The sequence below is a fragment of the Ylistrum balloti genome, unplaced genomic scaffold, assembly GCF_031769215.1.
Source record: "Ylistrum balloti isolate Yb309-2 unplaced genomic scaffold, AGI_CSIRO_Ybal_v1 Utg369726, whole genome shotgun sequence".
Taxonomy (NCBI): Eukaryota; Metazoa; Mollusca; class Bivalvia; order Pectinida; family Pectinidae; genus Ylistrum; species Ylistrum balloti.
In genome coordinates this window covers 949,868-967,079 of record NW_026781943.1, presented here as the reverse complement: position 1 = coordinate 967,079, position 17,212 = coordinate 949,868, and the positions used below count along the sequence as shown (strand labels likewise).

At 36.4% G+C, this 17,212-nt stretch overlaps 1 protein-coding gene across 1 annotated transcript in view; it reads left to right on the top strand.

The window, feature by feature from the left end:
* LOC132565585 (mucin-2-like) overlaps positions 1 to 16,793 on the top strand; it is a 45,018-nt gene extending 28,225 nt beyond the window's left edge. Inside the window, exon 30 of the mRNA XM_060230229.1 lies at positions 6,186 to 16,793. Within this exon, the coding sequence (XP_060086212.1) occupies positions 6,186 to 10,564 (4,379 nt within the window). The 3' untranslated portion in view covers positions 10,565 to 16,793. The remainder of the gene's footprint in view (positions 1 to 6,185) is intronic.
* The last annotated feature ends 419 nt before the right edge of the window (positions 16,794 to 17,212 follow it).

Genomic DNA, 17,212 nt, shown 5'->3' with positions numbered 1-17,212 from the left:
TGGTATGTGTAGACTTTATTCGTATATTAGAAGGTGATGGTACATGTATAACTGGGTCGGAGTTGTGCTGCATGTATGACTATATCATTATCCTTGGAAGATATTTAAGTTAACACACACTTTTATACCAATGGTGTCTGATTGTATGTGGAGTATCAGCATTGTTCATAAGCTTACATTTACAAATGCTGGTGACTTAATCGAGATAATTTCGACTCACTTAAAGTGGATAATTCTAAAATTTATTGAAGGTAGTAAAACCTAATGGAAGTGAATGAGTTAAATTCTTTTATATTCCTAACATATGTTTTTTGGCTCTTTTGAATGGGATAATCAATGATAAAATCTAGGCAAAATAGAATCAGATGAAAATGATTTAATACAAGCCATTTATACATCTGTGAAATTTTCACTTGAATACTGAAGTATGACATCTGTACCAATGTCATAAACTGCTGTGTTCTTCCTCTTTGACATTTTTAGTACTTTATACAAATGTATTTTCTAGAGACATCCTCTTTAAGTTTCTGAGCAATTTGAAAATTCTTCCAATAACATGTAGGTTTTTTAAAGAGCCATGTTGATTTAAGATTTCTTGTCATATTTTATATTTCCATGCATTTTCTGAAAAAGAACAGCAAGGAACATACATGTATTGTTCATTACCAGTGTAAAGATTTAAGTCACATGTAGGCAGTTATATTGATATAAAGAAATATATTTGATGGTCTCCGATGTATTTGAACAAGTCAGGGACATGGCCATGTCTTGTCTGTTACTCAAATACAAGGCTCAAATAAACAATTGGTATTATTTTGGTACTTCATCAATCTTTAACACTAGATCTAGTCTTCATATTTGTTATTAAGAATGAAGTTTTAATCATAGAACAGTGATAGTAAGCTCTGGGAATTTGATACAAGCTCAGATGTTTATGTCATCAAGCATACAGGTTTGCTGCAACTAAGAAATATTGCTAAATCTATATATATATATATATTTTAAACTTGTTTGAAGTAATGTATACCATAGATTATTGTTCAGCCTGTAATGTTTGTTTTGCCTGTAATGTGATATACATTGTATTACAATGTATTAGTTGTCAAGCCTGTAATGTTTTGCCTGTTATATGATGTACATTGTATGACAATGTATTAGTTGTTAAGCCTGTAATGTTTTGCCTGTTATATGATGTACATTGTATGACAGTGTATTAGTTGCTAAGCCTGTAATGTTTTGTTTTGCCTGTAATTTACATTGTATTTTTCATTGTTTTGCCTGTTTTGTGTTACATTGTATTCTTTGATTGTTTGGCTTTTAATTTTTTAATGTGCATGTTGTTTTTGTTATTTTCCTTCCAGTCCAGCTTGAGTGCTATGGTCTTTTGTAGTAGACAGTAAGTTAACATTATTCTTAATTATGTATTTATCAAATCCGTATATCCCTTATAATATAACTGTCCAGACTGTAGCAAATGTCTGTTGGGACAGAGACAGACCACGGGACAAATCATTCTCAGACACAAGATGGGGAAATCTCCATGGATTTTTCTGTCTCATCCAATATTTCTGATGCCTTTATGTGACATCTGGCACCGAGTGATGTCATATTTTTGAAAATAGTTGAAAAAAATTTGTGTAATTTTAAAGATTACATACTTGAAATAGAATCCATTCCTTGTTTGTGTTTAAGATTGATTTATCTTGGCCACAGACTGAAATTTTGTAACCTCTTATTCGAATGCCAGCCCTCTACTGAGATAAATCAATTTTAAACGCACATGTGTGACAGATTCTGATATTTCATTAAACAACAACTGGATAGCTCACTATCACTAATCTGATCAGTAAGAGTCACTTACTACTGAATGATGATATCAAGAGAAATGAGGATATTTGTATGTCCATTTGAGAATGATTTGTCCTGTTGTCTAAACATAAGCATGGTGGAGGAACGGATGTCACATCTATTAACCTTGATGTACACATCACTATACATGTACATCAAATGTCAACATTTACATTGAACTCAGGACTGAATATCCTTTTGTATCATAACTATGGGTCACAATGATAGTTCACATGTAAGGTGTTGGTGATCAGTGAATTAGCGGAAAATTCCGGGATACACAAAAGATGGTGGGTGATATTTCATTTTGACACCAAAAGTGATGTACATATTTACTACCAAAAAGTGAATTATTTCAAACTGATGATAAAGATTTCTTTAATTAATTTACCCAACTTCTTTTCTTGTGTTTAAAAATTGACTTCTCTACCTGTTTGATGTAGGAAAAAAATTTGATACTTGCATTAACCATATGGTGTTTTAATGATGTGCACAATCACAAGTTTATTTTTATGGAGGCCAATGTCACTGCCATAGAAAAGTGAAAGAGGTTGGTGTTAGATGTATGTGCAGGTGTGTGAGAAGCAGTTTACCATTTTTGTGTTGTTATTTACATTTCCCATTACCTAATCACAAACTCATTTTTCTGTGTAATTTCTTTGGGGGGGGGGGGGGGGGGGGTGTTGACTACATATACATATTATTTAATGGGTACAAGGTCTGATTTCAGTCCCGACCAGCGCACACTGTGATCCACTACATAACACCTCAGGCTTTAGCCATTTCTATGATACTTGAAAAACACTTGAGAGGAAAATATTTTCATCTCTAACTATTTGATGTTTTAGTTTACTAGTTTGTCCTAAATGTTGTTCTTTTTGCAGAAATACTTGTCCTTAAATAGTTACAAGAAATACTTCCGCTGTGTTTGAAGCTTTCCACATTGTATTGTGTCACAAAATTTAATTTCACAATGAAGAATCATACCTTATGGGAAAAAATTGTACTTATCAAAATAATAGAAAGAATTGACCTCTGGTGGTAATACTGTAATTTGTGATTTCAATTTTAATGGAATTATTTCCTGACCTAAACAACGGGGTGGATTACGCACAATAAAGAGTTATACATTCAGCTGACTATTATTGATGCATGTCCATTCTAGATCATTCACACAGATTAAATCAGAAGTTCAGATAATTGAAAATATAACTTTTCAACAATCATTCATGGTTCTGTTACTAGACAGTGTCTATTTTGTGTCACCATCTTTTCGCAATATAAACATGTATGACCTCCAGGTGAAAAGCTTTAGTCTGGTGAGGCAATAATACAGAGTTGTGAAATGTTTGGTGTGGTATTTAACAGTGTATGTATGTCCCACACCTATTATCTGTGTACTCAGTAGAAATATATTACTGCATGTTTATATACAGATATCCCTGTAGTTTACACATTACATACATGTTTTGTTGATTATTAAGTATGATACTTTAACAGTGTTTATTTACTGGTGTGTTTTCTGTTGGAATTTTCTTTGCGTCTTGAAATGAATGACTTGTGCCTAAACTTACATAGTTTTTAGGAAATCTTTACTACATAAGTCAATAACCCATGTTTAATTTGTTATAAAAAATCATGAGATATTATGAAAATTTCACTGCTTTGTTTATAAGATAGTTTCTGTTTGAAGATACTAGTTGCAGCTGCTGAAAATTGTATCAGACAAACTTGGATTTAAATCTTAATGCCTCCTTCATGACAGATCTAAAGCCTTACTGTTAAACCCCATGGTTTTTTGTGTGTGTATTTCATTTTAACAAACTCTATCCAATGCTCAAAAATGAAAATTGTAAAATTTGCCTTTATTGATAGTCTGTACAAGCTACAGATATTTTACATGTTTTTGCATTAATTTTTTAGGCATTGTGTACTGTTAAATCATACTCTCGCCTACTACCCACAGCTTGAGACAATATACAATTTATACGGTACATTCAGTATGGGATATTGACACAAACAACTTTTATCACATAACTGTCCTGTTGTGTCATGCCATGGAACCTTTTCATATTTCACGTATAACACTATTGTGATGTCATCAATAAGTCGCACCTTGATGACATCACATGATTGTCTCAGTACTGAAGAATGTACCTTCCATGTCGAAACAAGTCAATCTGATAAGGAAATCAATTTGAGAGTTTCTGTTTATTTTTCAGGTATATGGGTAATATGATAAATAGAATCTTACACTTGTGCAATTGTACATTGACATTTATGCAATATCCTTAATATAATAACTGTACAAGTTGATAACATAATAATGCCTTAGTAATTTCTCTTTGATGTACTCTTCTGTTCATGTTCATTGATTTCCGTTTACATCATTGATGGAGAAGGGAAGTGTTGTAAGATGTTTCCAAACAGGGCAAAATTTAGGCCACTCTGTGTTAGATGATTCATGTAGATGTGATATGTAGTAGTGTTGTCACATATATATTGATACATCGCCATTGCTACTGAACCATGGTATGATTTATACATAAGCATCGATGCCAGCCTAGTTCTGTGTGCATTACATACCACAATATGGTACATATGTATGTTTATCATATGCCTGTGTAAATCTATAATACAAATAAAAACCGGAATAATATCGTAGTTTATTCTGCCCGGGCTCTGGTGAGATATATAGTATGTTTGATACAGGATGAGGCATACAAAAAGCACATCATTTATGGTAGACAGAAGTAGTTAGTTTTGCCATTTTAGGTTTGTGAATGTGACATGAGAAGGGAATGTAACATTGTACACATGGTCATTGTAGGTAAAAAAGTGTACACCCTTAGCCATCGGTCATCTTAGACCAGTGCTGGTAAGCCACATTGACCACCGACTGACTATAGCTGCTGGCCAAAGCATGTGGAATGACCACTTGGTTGATTTTGTATGATGTCCTGCATGCCTGCTAGATATTACCCAAAACTATTATACATACTTTGATAAGTGAGAAGTGTCAGTAACAGACAAATTGATGGAGATTCTGCTTCCTTTTATTCTATGTATATCTTCTTTCATAATTTGTTTGTCTTATATATTTTGTCTGGGTACTTTTATTCATGATATGTTTATATAATATATTAGGGATTTTAAAACACTGCTTTCTTTTCATAAAAAGAAGTTCAAAATCATGACAGTGAAGAAATATTAATGATACCATGATCTATTTTAAATAATTAAATTGGATTTCTTATATAATAAAATGGAAAAAGAAATCAAAGATGATTTAGTTTATCAAGAAATGATAGTCGTGTGTTTGCTAATCTAGATGGCATGGCAGAGGATACAACTTCTCCAGGATGTGGCCTTTAATCCTTTTAACAGATCTTGTGGCGGCAATGTTCCCATATTTATATATTATGCCTTCTATATTTATGTTAGCAGTATAGCTTCATGTACTTAAACTTTGTTATCCAAATTAGGGAAGAACAGGTATTCATACACAAGTTCTGTCCTTTATTTATCAATTGACGAGTTATCAATGAAAACATATATTGTTTTAAATGACATTCCATGGGTAACTGGTTATGTTGTTAAATATTTAGGGTGATTTAGCTACTACAGAGAGTATTCAACAGTATACTAATATGCTGTGGCATGCTGCCACACAACCAATCGGAAGATTTTACTAAGCTGGATGCTAACATCTCAGTTTATTTTTTTTTTCTTTTGAGTGATAGAGTCAGCTATGGGTGTAAGTCATTCTAATTCTGTAAGGTAAAATTGAATTAAAATTTTCTGAAGTGCTCTCTCAAAGTTAGAACCTAATAGACTATTTTGTATTCTGTATGATCGTATTTAAGCCAGTCAGTGTAAGATATTATTAAGCTCTGGGGTGTATGTACTGTTTGTGACCTCTGTGTTGAGATTTGTGTGCTGCTTTTTCTGGTTTACCAAGCACCTGATAGTACACTGGCACCGTATTGTCCCCCAACAAACTCGCAAATAACAAACTTGGGAAAGCTTTAGTTATCCTATTGTGTTTTTGTACTTAATCATACTTTCTATCAATTCTTGTTAACTAGTTATGTACTTTGTTTTTTTTTAAACTGTTCATTCATTCATTTGTTCTACTTTCCATCTCAGTCTCAATTTACATCTTTATTGAGAATATTGTCTGTGTTTTTGGTAATGAACAATTTTCGGTTTAAGTCAGTTTGATTTCAGATATGTCATAAAATGGTTGTTTTCAATAAGTGTAAGTGAAAACCTTAAAGTGCCTAAATAACAATTAACAAGAATTTAAAACTAAAATTTGTGGTATTCTATTCCAGATAAAGGAAAAGCAGCAGGTGGTCCGACAGAGCTAGTTACAAGTTCATCAAAACCGTCAGTAAAGAGTGGGAAACCATCTCCTCCTCAGCTGTTAAAACTGGCTTCCCAGCTGCTATCTCCAGGTAGTTCCAGGAAGATGGCAGTTCCAACTATCAATATCATTGACAGCAGTCCAGTGGGAGAGATCAGTGTGCACTCAAGATTCCCTGCTGATTCTGATAAAGCCAAAAAGCAGGGAGCTCTGCAGCCGAAGAGTTCAAGTAGCAATGCCCAAAGTTTGCTGAAATCTGTGGGGCCTTCTATCCAGTCATCAATACAATCATTCATGTTAGCAACAGCTAAGAGTTTTGGTAGTAATGGAAGTGGCAGTAAGTCAAGTAAGGTTGATGTCAATAGTTCTAGTCAAGATTTAAAGACTTCTGACTCCCCTGGGGTTCTGTCAAGGCAGAGTTCAAGTTCTCCTTCTAGCTCACCTAGTGTATCCAGACAGAATTCCTCTTCCCCCTCCATAAGCCCTACCCCTCAGTCTCCTTCCCTGCCTCGATTTGAAAAGTCCTCTTCCTCACCACCTTTGCCTGTTGTTGGAAATCCTACAACACCACCTCCAAACAAACCTCCGCCTCCTTCTCCGACTTTCTCAAGGTCACCAGAAAAGACCCCTCCTTCACCCCCAGTCTTCGTCAGGCGCACAACAGCACCAGCAACCAAACCCATGCCACCTTCACCAGTATTTTCAAGGCACTCAAAATCTGAGTCAGTTTTGTCAAAATCCCTTCCAAGCTCATCATTGTCTTCATTTTCAAAACCACCAACTCCTCCCTCCCCTACCCTCTCAAATAAATCAGCATCATCCTCTAAACCTACGCCTCCCTCCCCTACCCTCGCCAATAAATCAGCATCATCCTGTAAACCTACTCCTCCCTCCCCTACCCTCTCCAATAAATCAGCATCATCTATTAAACCAACTCCTCCCTCCCCAACTCTCTCGCAAAAGTCAGCAGCACCCTCTAAACCCAATCCTCCTTCCCCTACCATTGCAAGAAATACAATATCCGAGAAACTTATCCCAGCATCACCATCTTTAGCCAGAGGGGTAGCCTCTATGCGATCAATTCCTTCCCCTACTTTATCTCGACATGCTGTGTCAGAATCTGCAATCAAATCCAAGCCAGGATCCCCATGCTTAACGAGGCAATCTGCAGTAAATAAGCCTGTTCCTTCATTATCTTCATCTTGGTCTGCACGCACCTTTACTTCTGATCCTTGCCAATCAAAGACTACTGTGTCTGACCAGCCTCCTGTCCAGAGTTCAAATAGATCCTTGGACCCAAAACAGAAACAAACTGAGACTTCAAATAGATCCTCGGATTCCAAACATAAACAAACAGAGACAGACACATTGTCAGTGTCAGCCAACACGTTAAAGACACGTGCATCACCTACCTTGTCTAGACAGCAGGCAGTGCAGTCAGATGAGGGTGATCTGAAAGTTCCCTTTACACCCACTCCTCCTCGCTTCTCCCCAGCCTTACTACGCCACTCAATGTCTATTCAGTCATCCTTGCCCACTTCCTATGGATTACGGAAAACCAGCCCGTCCCCAACTTTGTCCAGAAAGTCTCTCTCTTTATCTGATCACACAACAGGCAAGACTGGTAGGATATCGCCACGCCCCCTGTCTTCTCCACTACTGTTACGACAGACAGCTATCACACCGCCTTTGGCTTCCTTTCAGAGTCTGAGAGACACAGCTATGATAGGTGACAAGTCTTTCAGTAGTCGATCAGACCATTTGAAAGGTCTCACCATTAAAGAAAAGCCTGAGCCCAACAACCATTGTGATGGTAATATGTCATCAGAGGTTAAGAACAGCTTTGGAGAGTATGATCAGAAAGCTAGAATGAGCCTTAGTCCTGATAAACGGGCTGTATCTGACCCTAGCTTGGGCAGAGCATCCTTGTCTGAAGAATTTATGTCAAATACACCTTCTTGTGATTATGAAAGTTGTCAGACCCTGTCTTTTGAGGCTGATGATACCAGTGGAAATGTCTCCATAGAAAGACAAGAACCATCCAACAGATCTATGGAGTCCTCCAAAAGTGACCAGTCTTCCTGGTCTTTTTCTAGTCACTCCTCAGCTTCTGATTCTGATATTTCTTCCGCTGCAAATTCAGATATGTCCCCAGAATTCAGAAAGAAATTGATATCGCTACCCCGACCTCAGCGAGTCCATTTAATGTCTGGAACTGGATTTCCTGACTTCTCGCCAATCCTTCCACGCCAAAAAGAATATAACATAAAAAAAGCTGATTCCACTCCTAGCTTACCTTGTGCAGCATATCCACTGAGTGGAAATTTGTCAGCCATGCTGAGCACTCCCAGAGGAACCTGCCCTGGAAGTCAGGCTGAGGATAGGTATAACTCCGTTCCTAGGAAATCCAAGTCATTTGAGTTTCAGTCTATCACTGATTCTTTATGTGCCTCCAGTAAGGATTCAGAGTCTGGGCTTTCATCTGGTGTGTCCAGTCCACAGCTCTCTGGAGCTGGTCAGGGCTGCAGACCAGCACACACCAGTCCATCAGTTATGCCACCTGGGCCTAGAGCAACACATTCACAGGAGGATTCATCTTCACCCAGTAAATATTGTCAATCTGAAGCACTGTCCAGACCTGGTATAGTCTCAGCTTCTAGTCAATCCCATGTTCTGCCTTCTGATGCCCCAGCCTTGCAGGTCAAGGCCATGCCACCAAAGAAAGAAGGGCTGCTGCCCCCTGCTGATATGACTATGATACAGGCCAGCACCGCCCTGAAGGTGTGCTCAACTCCCTCTCTCCTGTCGTCACCATTGAAGGCCAAAGTTCTTCCTACTGCACTATCTCCATCTGCTACGTCACAAACAGATCCTACTTGTCACGTGCCTTCTCCCTCACCAATAGCCTCAACAACTCCTGCACCACCTATTTCCCAAGCTATGACACAGAGACTTGCAGGATCTATAAATGAGGATCAGCCCACACTCCCAGATACTTCAACTGCCAATAGCAGTATAGGAATGGAAACAAAACAGTCCCTTGTCATAGATACTGAACCATGTAAAACAGTAGAAACAGAAGTATCATTATCACCTAAATTATCTCATCTCCCAATGCCTAAAACTCCTCCAAAATCTCCCCCTTCACCACGGGATACTTGCATACCAGTCCCAAAGACTCCACCAACTTCTGGCAGAGTTACTCCTACACCGCCACCTAAAACCCCATCATCCCCTAAAACACCTCCACCTTGTAAGGCACCTTCTATTCCTAAATCCCCACCACCTTTGAAGACTCCTATATCTCCTAAAGCTCTTCCATTTTCAAAGAGCCCACCACCTGTTTCTCCAAAACCTCCTCCTTCTAACAAAATCCAAAGTTGTTCAGATGCTCTGCTAGTTTCTGAAAAAGCAGCCAAGTCTGACCATGTTATGCCAGCTTCTCGGTCTGTAGGTATAACACAAACCCCACCACCTAAACCTTCTCAGACCCTGCCTGCTGCCCCACCCATGAAGGCAGTCCTTCCAGACACCCCACCAGCTGTCAGTGTGCCAAGTCTGCCCTTGGTACCAGCAGTCAAAGATGTGAAGACAAGGACTGCTAGAACCACTGTGAAGACCACAAAGTCTGCCTCCAGGGACCCTGTCAAAGTTGTCAAAGGCCCAAGTGGCATTGTTATGGGTAAGGCAGCCATTATGCCTGGAGGTAGGGGCGCTATGCACAGATCTATGTCAGCTGGTGGAGTGCCTGGTACAGCTAATGGTAAACGTTCACCTGTACCTCCCACTACCAAACATCCAGTGAAGCCTGGTACTGGTACAGGGGAGTCAGGCTCAGGGTGTACTAGTCCTACTCCACAAACCTCAGGCAGAAAGACGCCTACCACTGCCGACAAGAAGCCTCCTGCTGGCACTACATCTGGTATTACCTCTGGAAGGAAAACTCCCACTGGTAATGTGGCTGCTTGTGGCAGGAAGACACCAACAGGGTCTTCATCCTCTGGTTCCAGCTCTGGACGTAAGACCCCTATTACCACAGTTACTGGCAGTAATTCTAAATCAGAGAAGGTTTCCTGCTCTACATGTGGGAGACGGAAAAACTCATCAACAAAGTCTGTATCTGACGCATCTCAGCCAGTAACCCTAACAGCCTACAGACGTGCCTCCACAGGTACCAGTGGGGTTATCTCCTTAGGTGAGCCAGTTACCGAGGAGTCTCCAAAACAAACCAAATCTCCTGAACCAAAGGAGAGTCCTAAAAAAGAAAGTAAAAGTGCAGGGCGCAAAGTGGCTGGAAAAACGGTTGGTTCTGGTACAAAGAAGGACAGACTGCCTCATTTTGTATGATATGCCAGGACATTATATACCTGCTTAGAGGTGCATAACCAACTTCTAACTTTGAAATACTGACAAAACATCAGTAGATTTATATTTCAAAATGAGATTTACATGTGTGAACTGAATGTTTCACATTCTGTTATTGCCACTTCCATGTGTTAATGGCCTGCTTGTTCACACCCCCTGCTAGGCATGACGTGTTACTCACCCTATACTAGACGGGTGTGAACAGCTGCTGGCCATGGATCACCACTGTTTTTGTTACTCAGCTGTTCTACATGTTGATACTTTTTCCTCTACTTTATCTTCCTTTTTTCTAATTTTGAATCTTTTTAGTGTGAGTGTATGTATTACTAAATTTCATTCCGTATTCTTAAGAGTTTATTTTTGTTTGCTTTTCATTTTTTTAATAAAATATGACTGATGAATTAGGGTGAAGCTGACGAACTTTTGACCTAGATATGTTGGTGCTGCCTCGTCGCAGTCATATGTAGGTCGTGGTGCATAATTTTCTGAATTACTGATTTGTGCGTATTTTGCATAATACCGGTAAGCTCTCCACAAATGATATAGTAATGGAGTCAGAAAGATATCTGTTCGAACTTTGTCATATGTCTTAAATTTAGAAAGTTTTTATTTTCAGTTATCTGCAATTTTCTATCCATTCCAAAATTGAATGTTGTCATGATTTGAGAGTTGGACATACATGTACTAGTATAGGTTTCAGCTGATCTTTGGTATGATGGGCTCTTCCATTCATTTAATCAATCAGCTGTTAATTCCCTATGCTCAAGGCATGATAGGTCACAGATATAAGATTTTTTGTCTGTGGACAGAAAGTTGATGCAACAAATCATGATGAATTGCTTTTGCAGATACAGTGGTACCTATAGACAATACAATTTATTAAATTAATGCTTTCATTTATATAATTTCAAAAAGCAATAAGAAACCAGTGGTGATATTAGAATTGTAAGTATATAAATCGGAAGGTGAATTTACAAAACATTGTTTTTCTTTTGTTGCAAGTCAGTTAACGATCAGCGATATTGATTAATATGTACATCTTGTCTAAGCATGATAGTGTGATATTTGTGATGTGTGGTAAGAGAGGACAAGTTCACTACAGACGTCAGTACTTAGCATGATAGTGTGATATTTGTGATGTGTGGTAAGAGAGGACAAGTTCACTACAGACGTCAGTACTTAGCATGATAGTGTGATATTTGTGATGTGTGGTAAGAGAGGACAAGTTGACTACAGACGTCAGTACTTCGCATGATAGTGTGATATTTGTGATGTGTGGTAAGAGAGGACAAGTTGACTACAGACGTCAGTACTTAGCATGATAGTGTGGTATTTGTGATGTGTGGTAAGAGAGGACAAGTTCACTACAGACGTCAGTACTTAGCATGATAGTGTGATATTTGTGATGTGTGGTAAGAGAGGACAAGTTCACTACAGACGTCAGTACTTAGCATGATAGTGTGATATTTGTGATGTGTGGTAAGAGAGGACAAGTTGACTACAGACGTCAGTACTTCGCATGATAGTGTGATATTTGTGATGTGTGGTAAGAGAGGACAAGTTGACTACAGACGTCAGTACTTAGCATGATAGTGTGGTATTTGTGATGTGTGGTAAGAGAGGACAAGTTCACTACAGACGTCAGTACTTAGCATGATAGTGTGATATTTGTGATGTGTGGTAAGAGAGGACAAGTTCACTACAGACGTCAGTACTTAGCATGATAGTGTGATATTTGTGATGTGTGGTAAGAGAGGACAAGTTGACTACAGACGTCAGTACTTCGCATGATAGTGTGATATTTGTGATGTGTGGTAAGAGAGGACAAGTTGACTACAGACGTCAGTACTTAGCATGATAGTGTGGTATTTGTGATGTGTGGTAAGAGAGGACAAGTTCACTACAGACGTCAGTACTTAGCATGATAGTGTGATATTTGTGATGTGTGGTAAGAGAGGACAAGTTCACTACAGACGTCAGTACTTAGCATGATAGTGTGATATTTGTGATGTGTGGTAAGAGAGGACAAGTTCACTACAGACGTCAGTACTTAGCATGATAGTGTGGTATTTGTGATGTGTGGTAAGAGAGGACAAGTTCACTGCAGATGTCAGTACTTAGTTACCAGTGTGAGATTTTGTAGTAAGAGAGTGTTCTACACTAGTTGACTACAAAGGTTAGTACTTAATTAGTATGAAAGTGTGAGATTTGTAAGGTGTTGCAAGAGGGAACAAATTGACTGCAGATAAAAGAACTTTGTTAGCATGACAGTGTAGAATTTGTAATTTAAGAAATTGAAACTGACTGCAGACTCTACTGCTCATGTATATATGTACACATGGTGCTAAACTACATACTTTTTGTATGTTGTACTAGACTGTTATGGGATAATTGAGAACAAAGTTAATTGATTGTTCAGACTCCCTCTCTTGGAATCCTTGTGTAAGGGAAATATTTAGTTATATTTCTTGGAATGATTCAGAAGAGGAAAAAGTTGTCCTGTGTAGGGATAGATGTTAAACCTCATACTGTTGTAGCATATCTTTATGACTGTACTTTTGGAGTAACAACATAGCTTGTGTGTAATGAGAACATGTGAGACTTGTATGTGAATGAAAGATGAGAGTAAGTGAAAATGAAAATTGTGTCAGTAATGTAGTTTTTTTATATATATTGTGGCATTTACAATAAGTTTCTGACCGTGTGTAGAGTCAGACTTACACACTTGTAGATCATGGAATAGCCCATCAGACTACAAACTTTTATTTGTAAGTTCTTGTAAACCCTGCCGAGGTCAAACAATAGAAGGTGTTATATACTTTAGAATTATACTTACCTGATAGATATACTCCTAATGTAGGAATTCAGGGACAACAATTGGGTTTGTGCACATAGATCCAAACTTGCAAGTTTCATGACAACTTGAAACACTCACAATTCGCATCAACATTTTGATAATTATGTTGTAAAAATTATTCTTGCTGTAAACAAATAACTTGTGTGCATTTATTGACCATGAAAGGTAGTAACTTTTCATTTGAATTCTGAAGACAAACTGAGCAGTACTTTTACTGAAGCTAAGACAGAACCCACACACGTGTAGTCCCTATGTATATTGGTTACATATGCCGTACAAGTTGGTCCAAGCACTATTCAATTTTGTATGTGCATTTTATTACATTGTAGGATACAGATAAAAAAAAGTTGCCATAATTTGACTTCAATTACTGAGAATTAATATGGTAATTTTGTCTTCTTATTTTATAAAATTTGTTGCAATGCAATGCGTGCAATATTGTTATGTAATGACTGTAGGTTTGTTGTGTATGACTCGCTGTATTTTCTATATTGACTCGCTGTATATCATATATTGACTCGCTGTATGCTATATATTTACTTGCTATGTGTTATATATTGACTCGCTGTGAATTGCTGTATGTTATTATAAAACCTTGTAAATACAGCCTATTTATCATATATTTTACAAATAGTCCTAGATGTGTAACGTTTTGTACACAGTATTCATAGAATATGATCTGATATATATTTTGTAAGTTATTATATTGATTTATCATATTTTTTAAGTTGTTTCTTTTAAAAGTTTGTATGGTGTGTGAATGATTTTCTAATTTAACTTTCTCTTTTATCATGCATTGTGCAAACATGACCAGTGATTTGTCCTTAACATCGTAGTCAGCTGCGAACTTACCACTGATTGGTTACTGTACTGCTTTATCTCATGTCTAGCTCTGCACTGTTGTTTTGATCTTTAAGGAATATCCGCATCAGAATGCCTTACCAAGGTAGCTTGAATTCATGGCTTATTAAACCCAATTAGAAGAAAAAAGTAAATACTTGTACATATACTTAATCCATATTCTAAATTGTACACTTGGTTAGTATTGCACATAGATCAAAATTTAAAGAATCTTATAAAATTGATTATCCAGCAATTGTTAAAGTGATAGGAATTTATTATCATAATAAAGACACATCTAATTGAAAAAAAATGATAATAAATTGCTCAATTTAGATTTTTACTAACGTCCATCACATATTTTTTAAATCCTGTCAGCTGACATTAAAGATTTTCATATTTTTAAATCAGATCTTTTAATTATGCGGATTTCAAGTCTAATTAATCTTACTGAATCAACATGTTATCTATATAATCCATAAATCATAATCCGTTACTACAATATCTCAAATATATGCTCAATACACAAATGCTCAAACTATTTAGTGTGGATTTCTATTTCATTGTTCTTTTCTTCTAACAACATGTTACTGTCTTGCATAAGATTTTTGGGAAAAGTTGGCATAATATGAAATCATGGTAGATTGCTGCTAGTTTTGATGAAACCTGTTTTATTGACTTAGTTTGTAGTCTTAATTGTACCAGATAGATATAACGATTAGCCAATCAGAGTCTTGGAACTTTGGTACAGGTCAGAAACGGGTTGTATATATAGGGATCTGATAACTTCTAGTCATACGTTGGTCAGTTTTACCTGGATAGTCCAGTTTTATCATATATTCTGTTTCTTACATTGAACCCAATGAAGGATACCTTATGTGTAATTTTATTCAGTTCGTGGAATTTTGGCCTTGCTGTGCCTTCCTCCCTTGTTGCATGTCAGGGAGAGATGATCTGAAAATGTGCCTTTTCGGTGACCAGAACTGTCTAGTGCTACATGTCATCAGGTTACAGATGTTAGATGATACTGTTGTAGAAAGTTTTATCAATGTAAATTGGACCTCAATTACTTGTCTAAATTAGTTAGATTTAGTGTGTATCCAATGCTCCAGATTGAAGGAGTATGGACTCTACTGTGTAAGTGAGTAGATGCTAGTGCTGTGATATATGTATATATACATTTGTATAGCTAAAGTTAGTGGATCAAATCTCATGAGACATCTCGTTTTTTTTCCACCATCAAGAATACCCATACACAATTCTCTTCTAACAGGGAAATAGTGTATGGCTTTCCTGTCTAAAATTTAAGCATATTTGTGAATGTCCATTGCATGCATTTCTGTGCTGTGTAACTCTTGCATTACATTTTTATTTTTAACTAATTGAAAGATTAAAAAAAAATGACAAACTATACTACTGGCAAATCACTTTTACAACTGCTTAAATTCATGACCTTAAGTTAATAACAAGCCGCATTTAAATTAAATGTTTCTAAAACAGAAATCAACATTCATCCTATTTCAGTGATCATGCTTTTTTCAGAAATGCCCATGATAAATCTAAAACATGTATATATTTCATAAATGCAAATAGTAAATTAATTAATTTGTGAAATTATCAGTATCGAGTTTGTCTGATACACTTGTTTTTATAATGATGAAAAATTTGAACAATTTATGTCTCCACAGTAAATATTCAAAATCCGTTTCAACATTCTTAACAATGAAACTAAATGATTATGGCAAATTGTTGAATATCAAGTAGAAGTATTTAGAAGTTAGAAATTGTTTGACAAGTTTGTGTCAGTAACGTTTGGTAAATGTACATGTATACTGTTGAATTATGACACCAGGATATTCAGTGTTTTTAGGTCTACTTACACTTTAAAGGTTGAGTTATTTAACTGTTGGTCTGATGTATATGTGAAGGGTTACAACCAGTACTCGTGCTAAAACTGCACCATTGTTATATATGCTACAGATTGTGAAATCATCACATTTTTCTCAAATTGATAAAACGCTATTCAGAACAAATACCTTTAAAACATATAATTTTATACCTATCAACAAAAGTGTGAAATAACAGTGGATTTATTTACTAATCTTTAACTTACCAGTAGTTAATAAAATTTTTATTTAAAAAAAATCAGCTAACTAAAATTATAAAATTTTATGTTTGGTAAAAAGACATAAGATACTGAGTAAAATGATACATAAACTGATGCTTGTTTTTGTGTGACCTACAAACATAACAGAAAAAACTGTTTAATTTGTACAGTTATGATACCTAATATTAAAAGTAATAAGTTAGTATTATTGTATACAGATAAAACAAGGTGTTCAGTAACAGATGTGTGGAATATTAATGGCTGGTGAGTATTCTTCATCTATTGATACAGTGTAACATATAGTTGAACATAATAATAATGTAGTTTTGAAGTATCTGATCAGTATCACTTTTACACAACTAGTGTCAGTCTATTGGTAGTGTCAGATAAATCATTAACAAATTCTTGTAAACTGAAGTATCAGATACCCATATAGAAGTATCATTAGATACTCATATAGAGGTATCCGATACTCGCATAAAAGTAACAGATAATCAGGTAGAAGTATCATTAGATACTCATATAGAGGTATCCGATACTCGCATAAAAGTAACAGATAATCAGATAGAAGTATCATTAGATACTCATATAGAGGTATCCGATACTCGCATAAAAGTAACAGATAATCAGATAGAAGTATCATTAGATACTCATATAGAGGTATCCGATACTCGCATAAAAGTAAGATAAACAAAAGTAACAGATAAACAGAAAATCATATAGATATGCAAAAAGTGTTATGTAGAGGAAGTCAATGTTATGTACAGATAACAAACATCATGTATCAGATAAATATCAATTAAGTGTAGTATGTGTTAAATGTAGA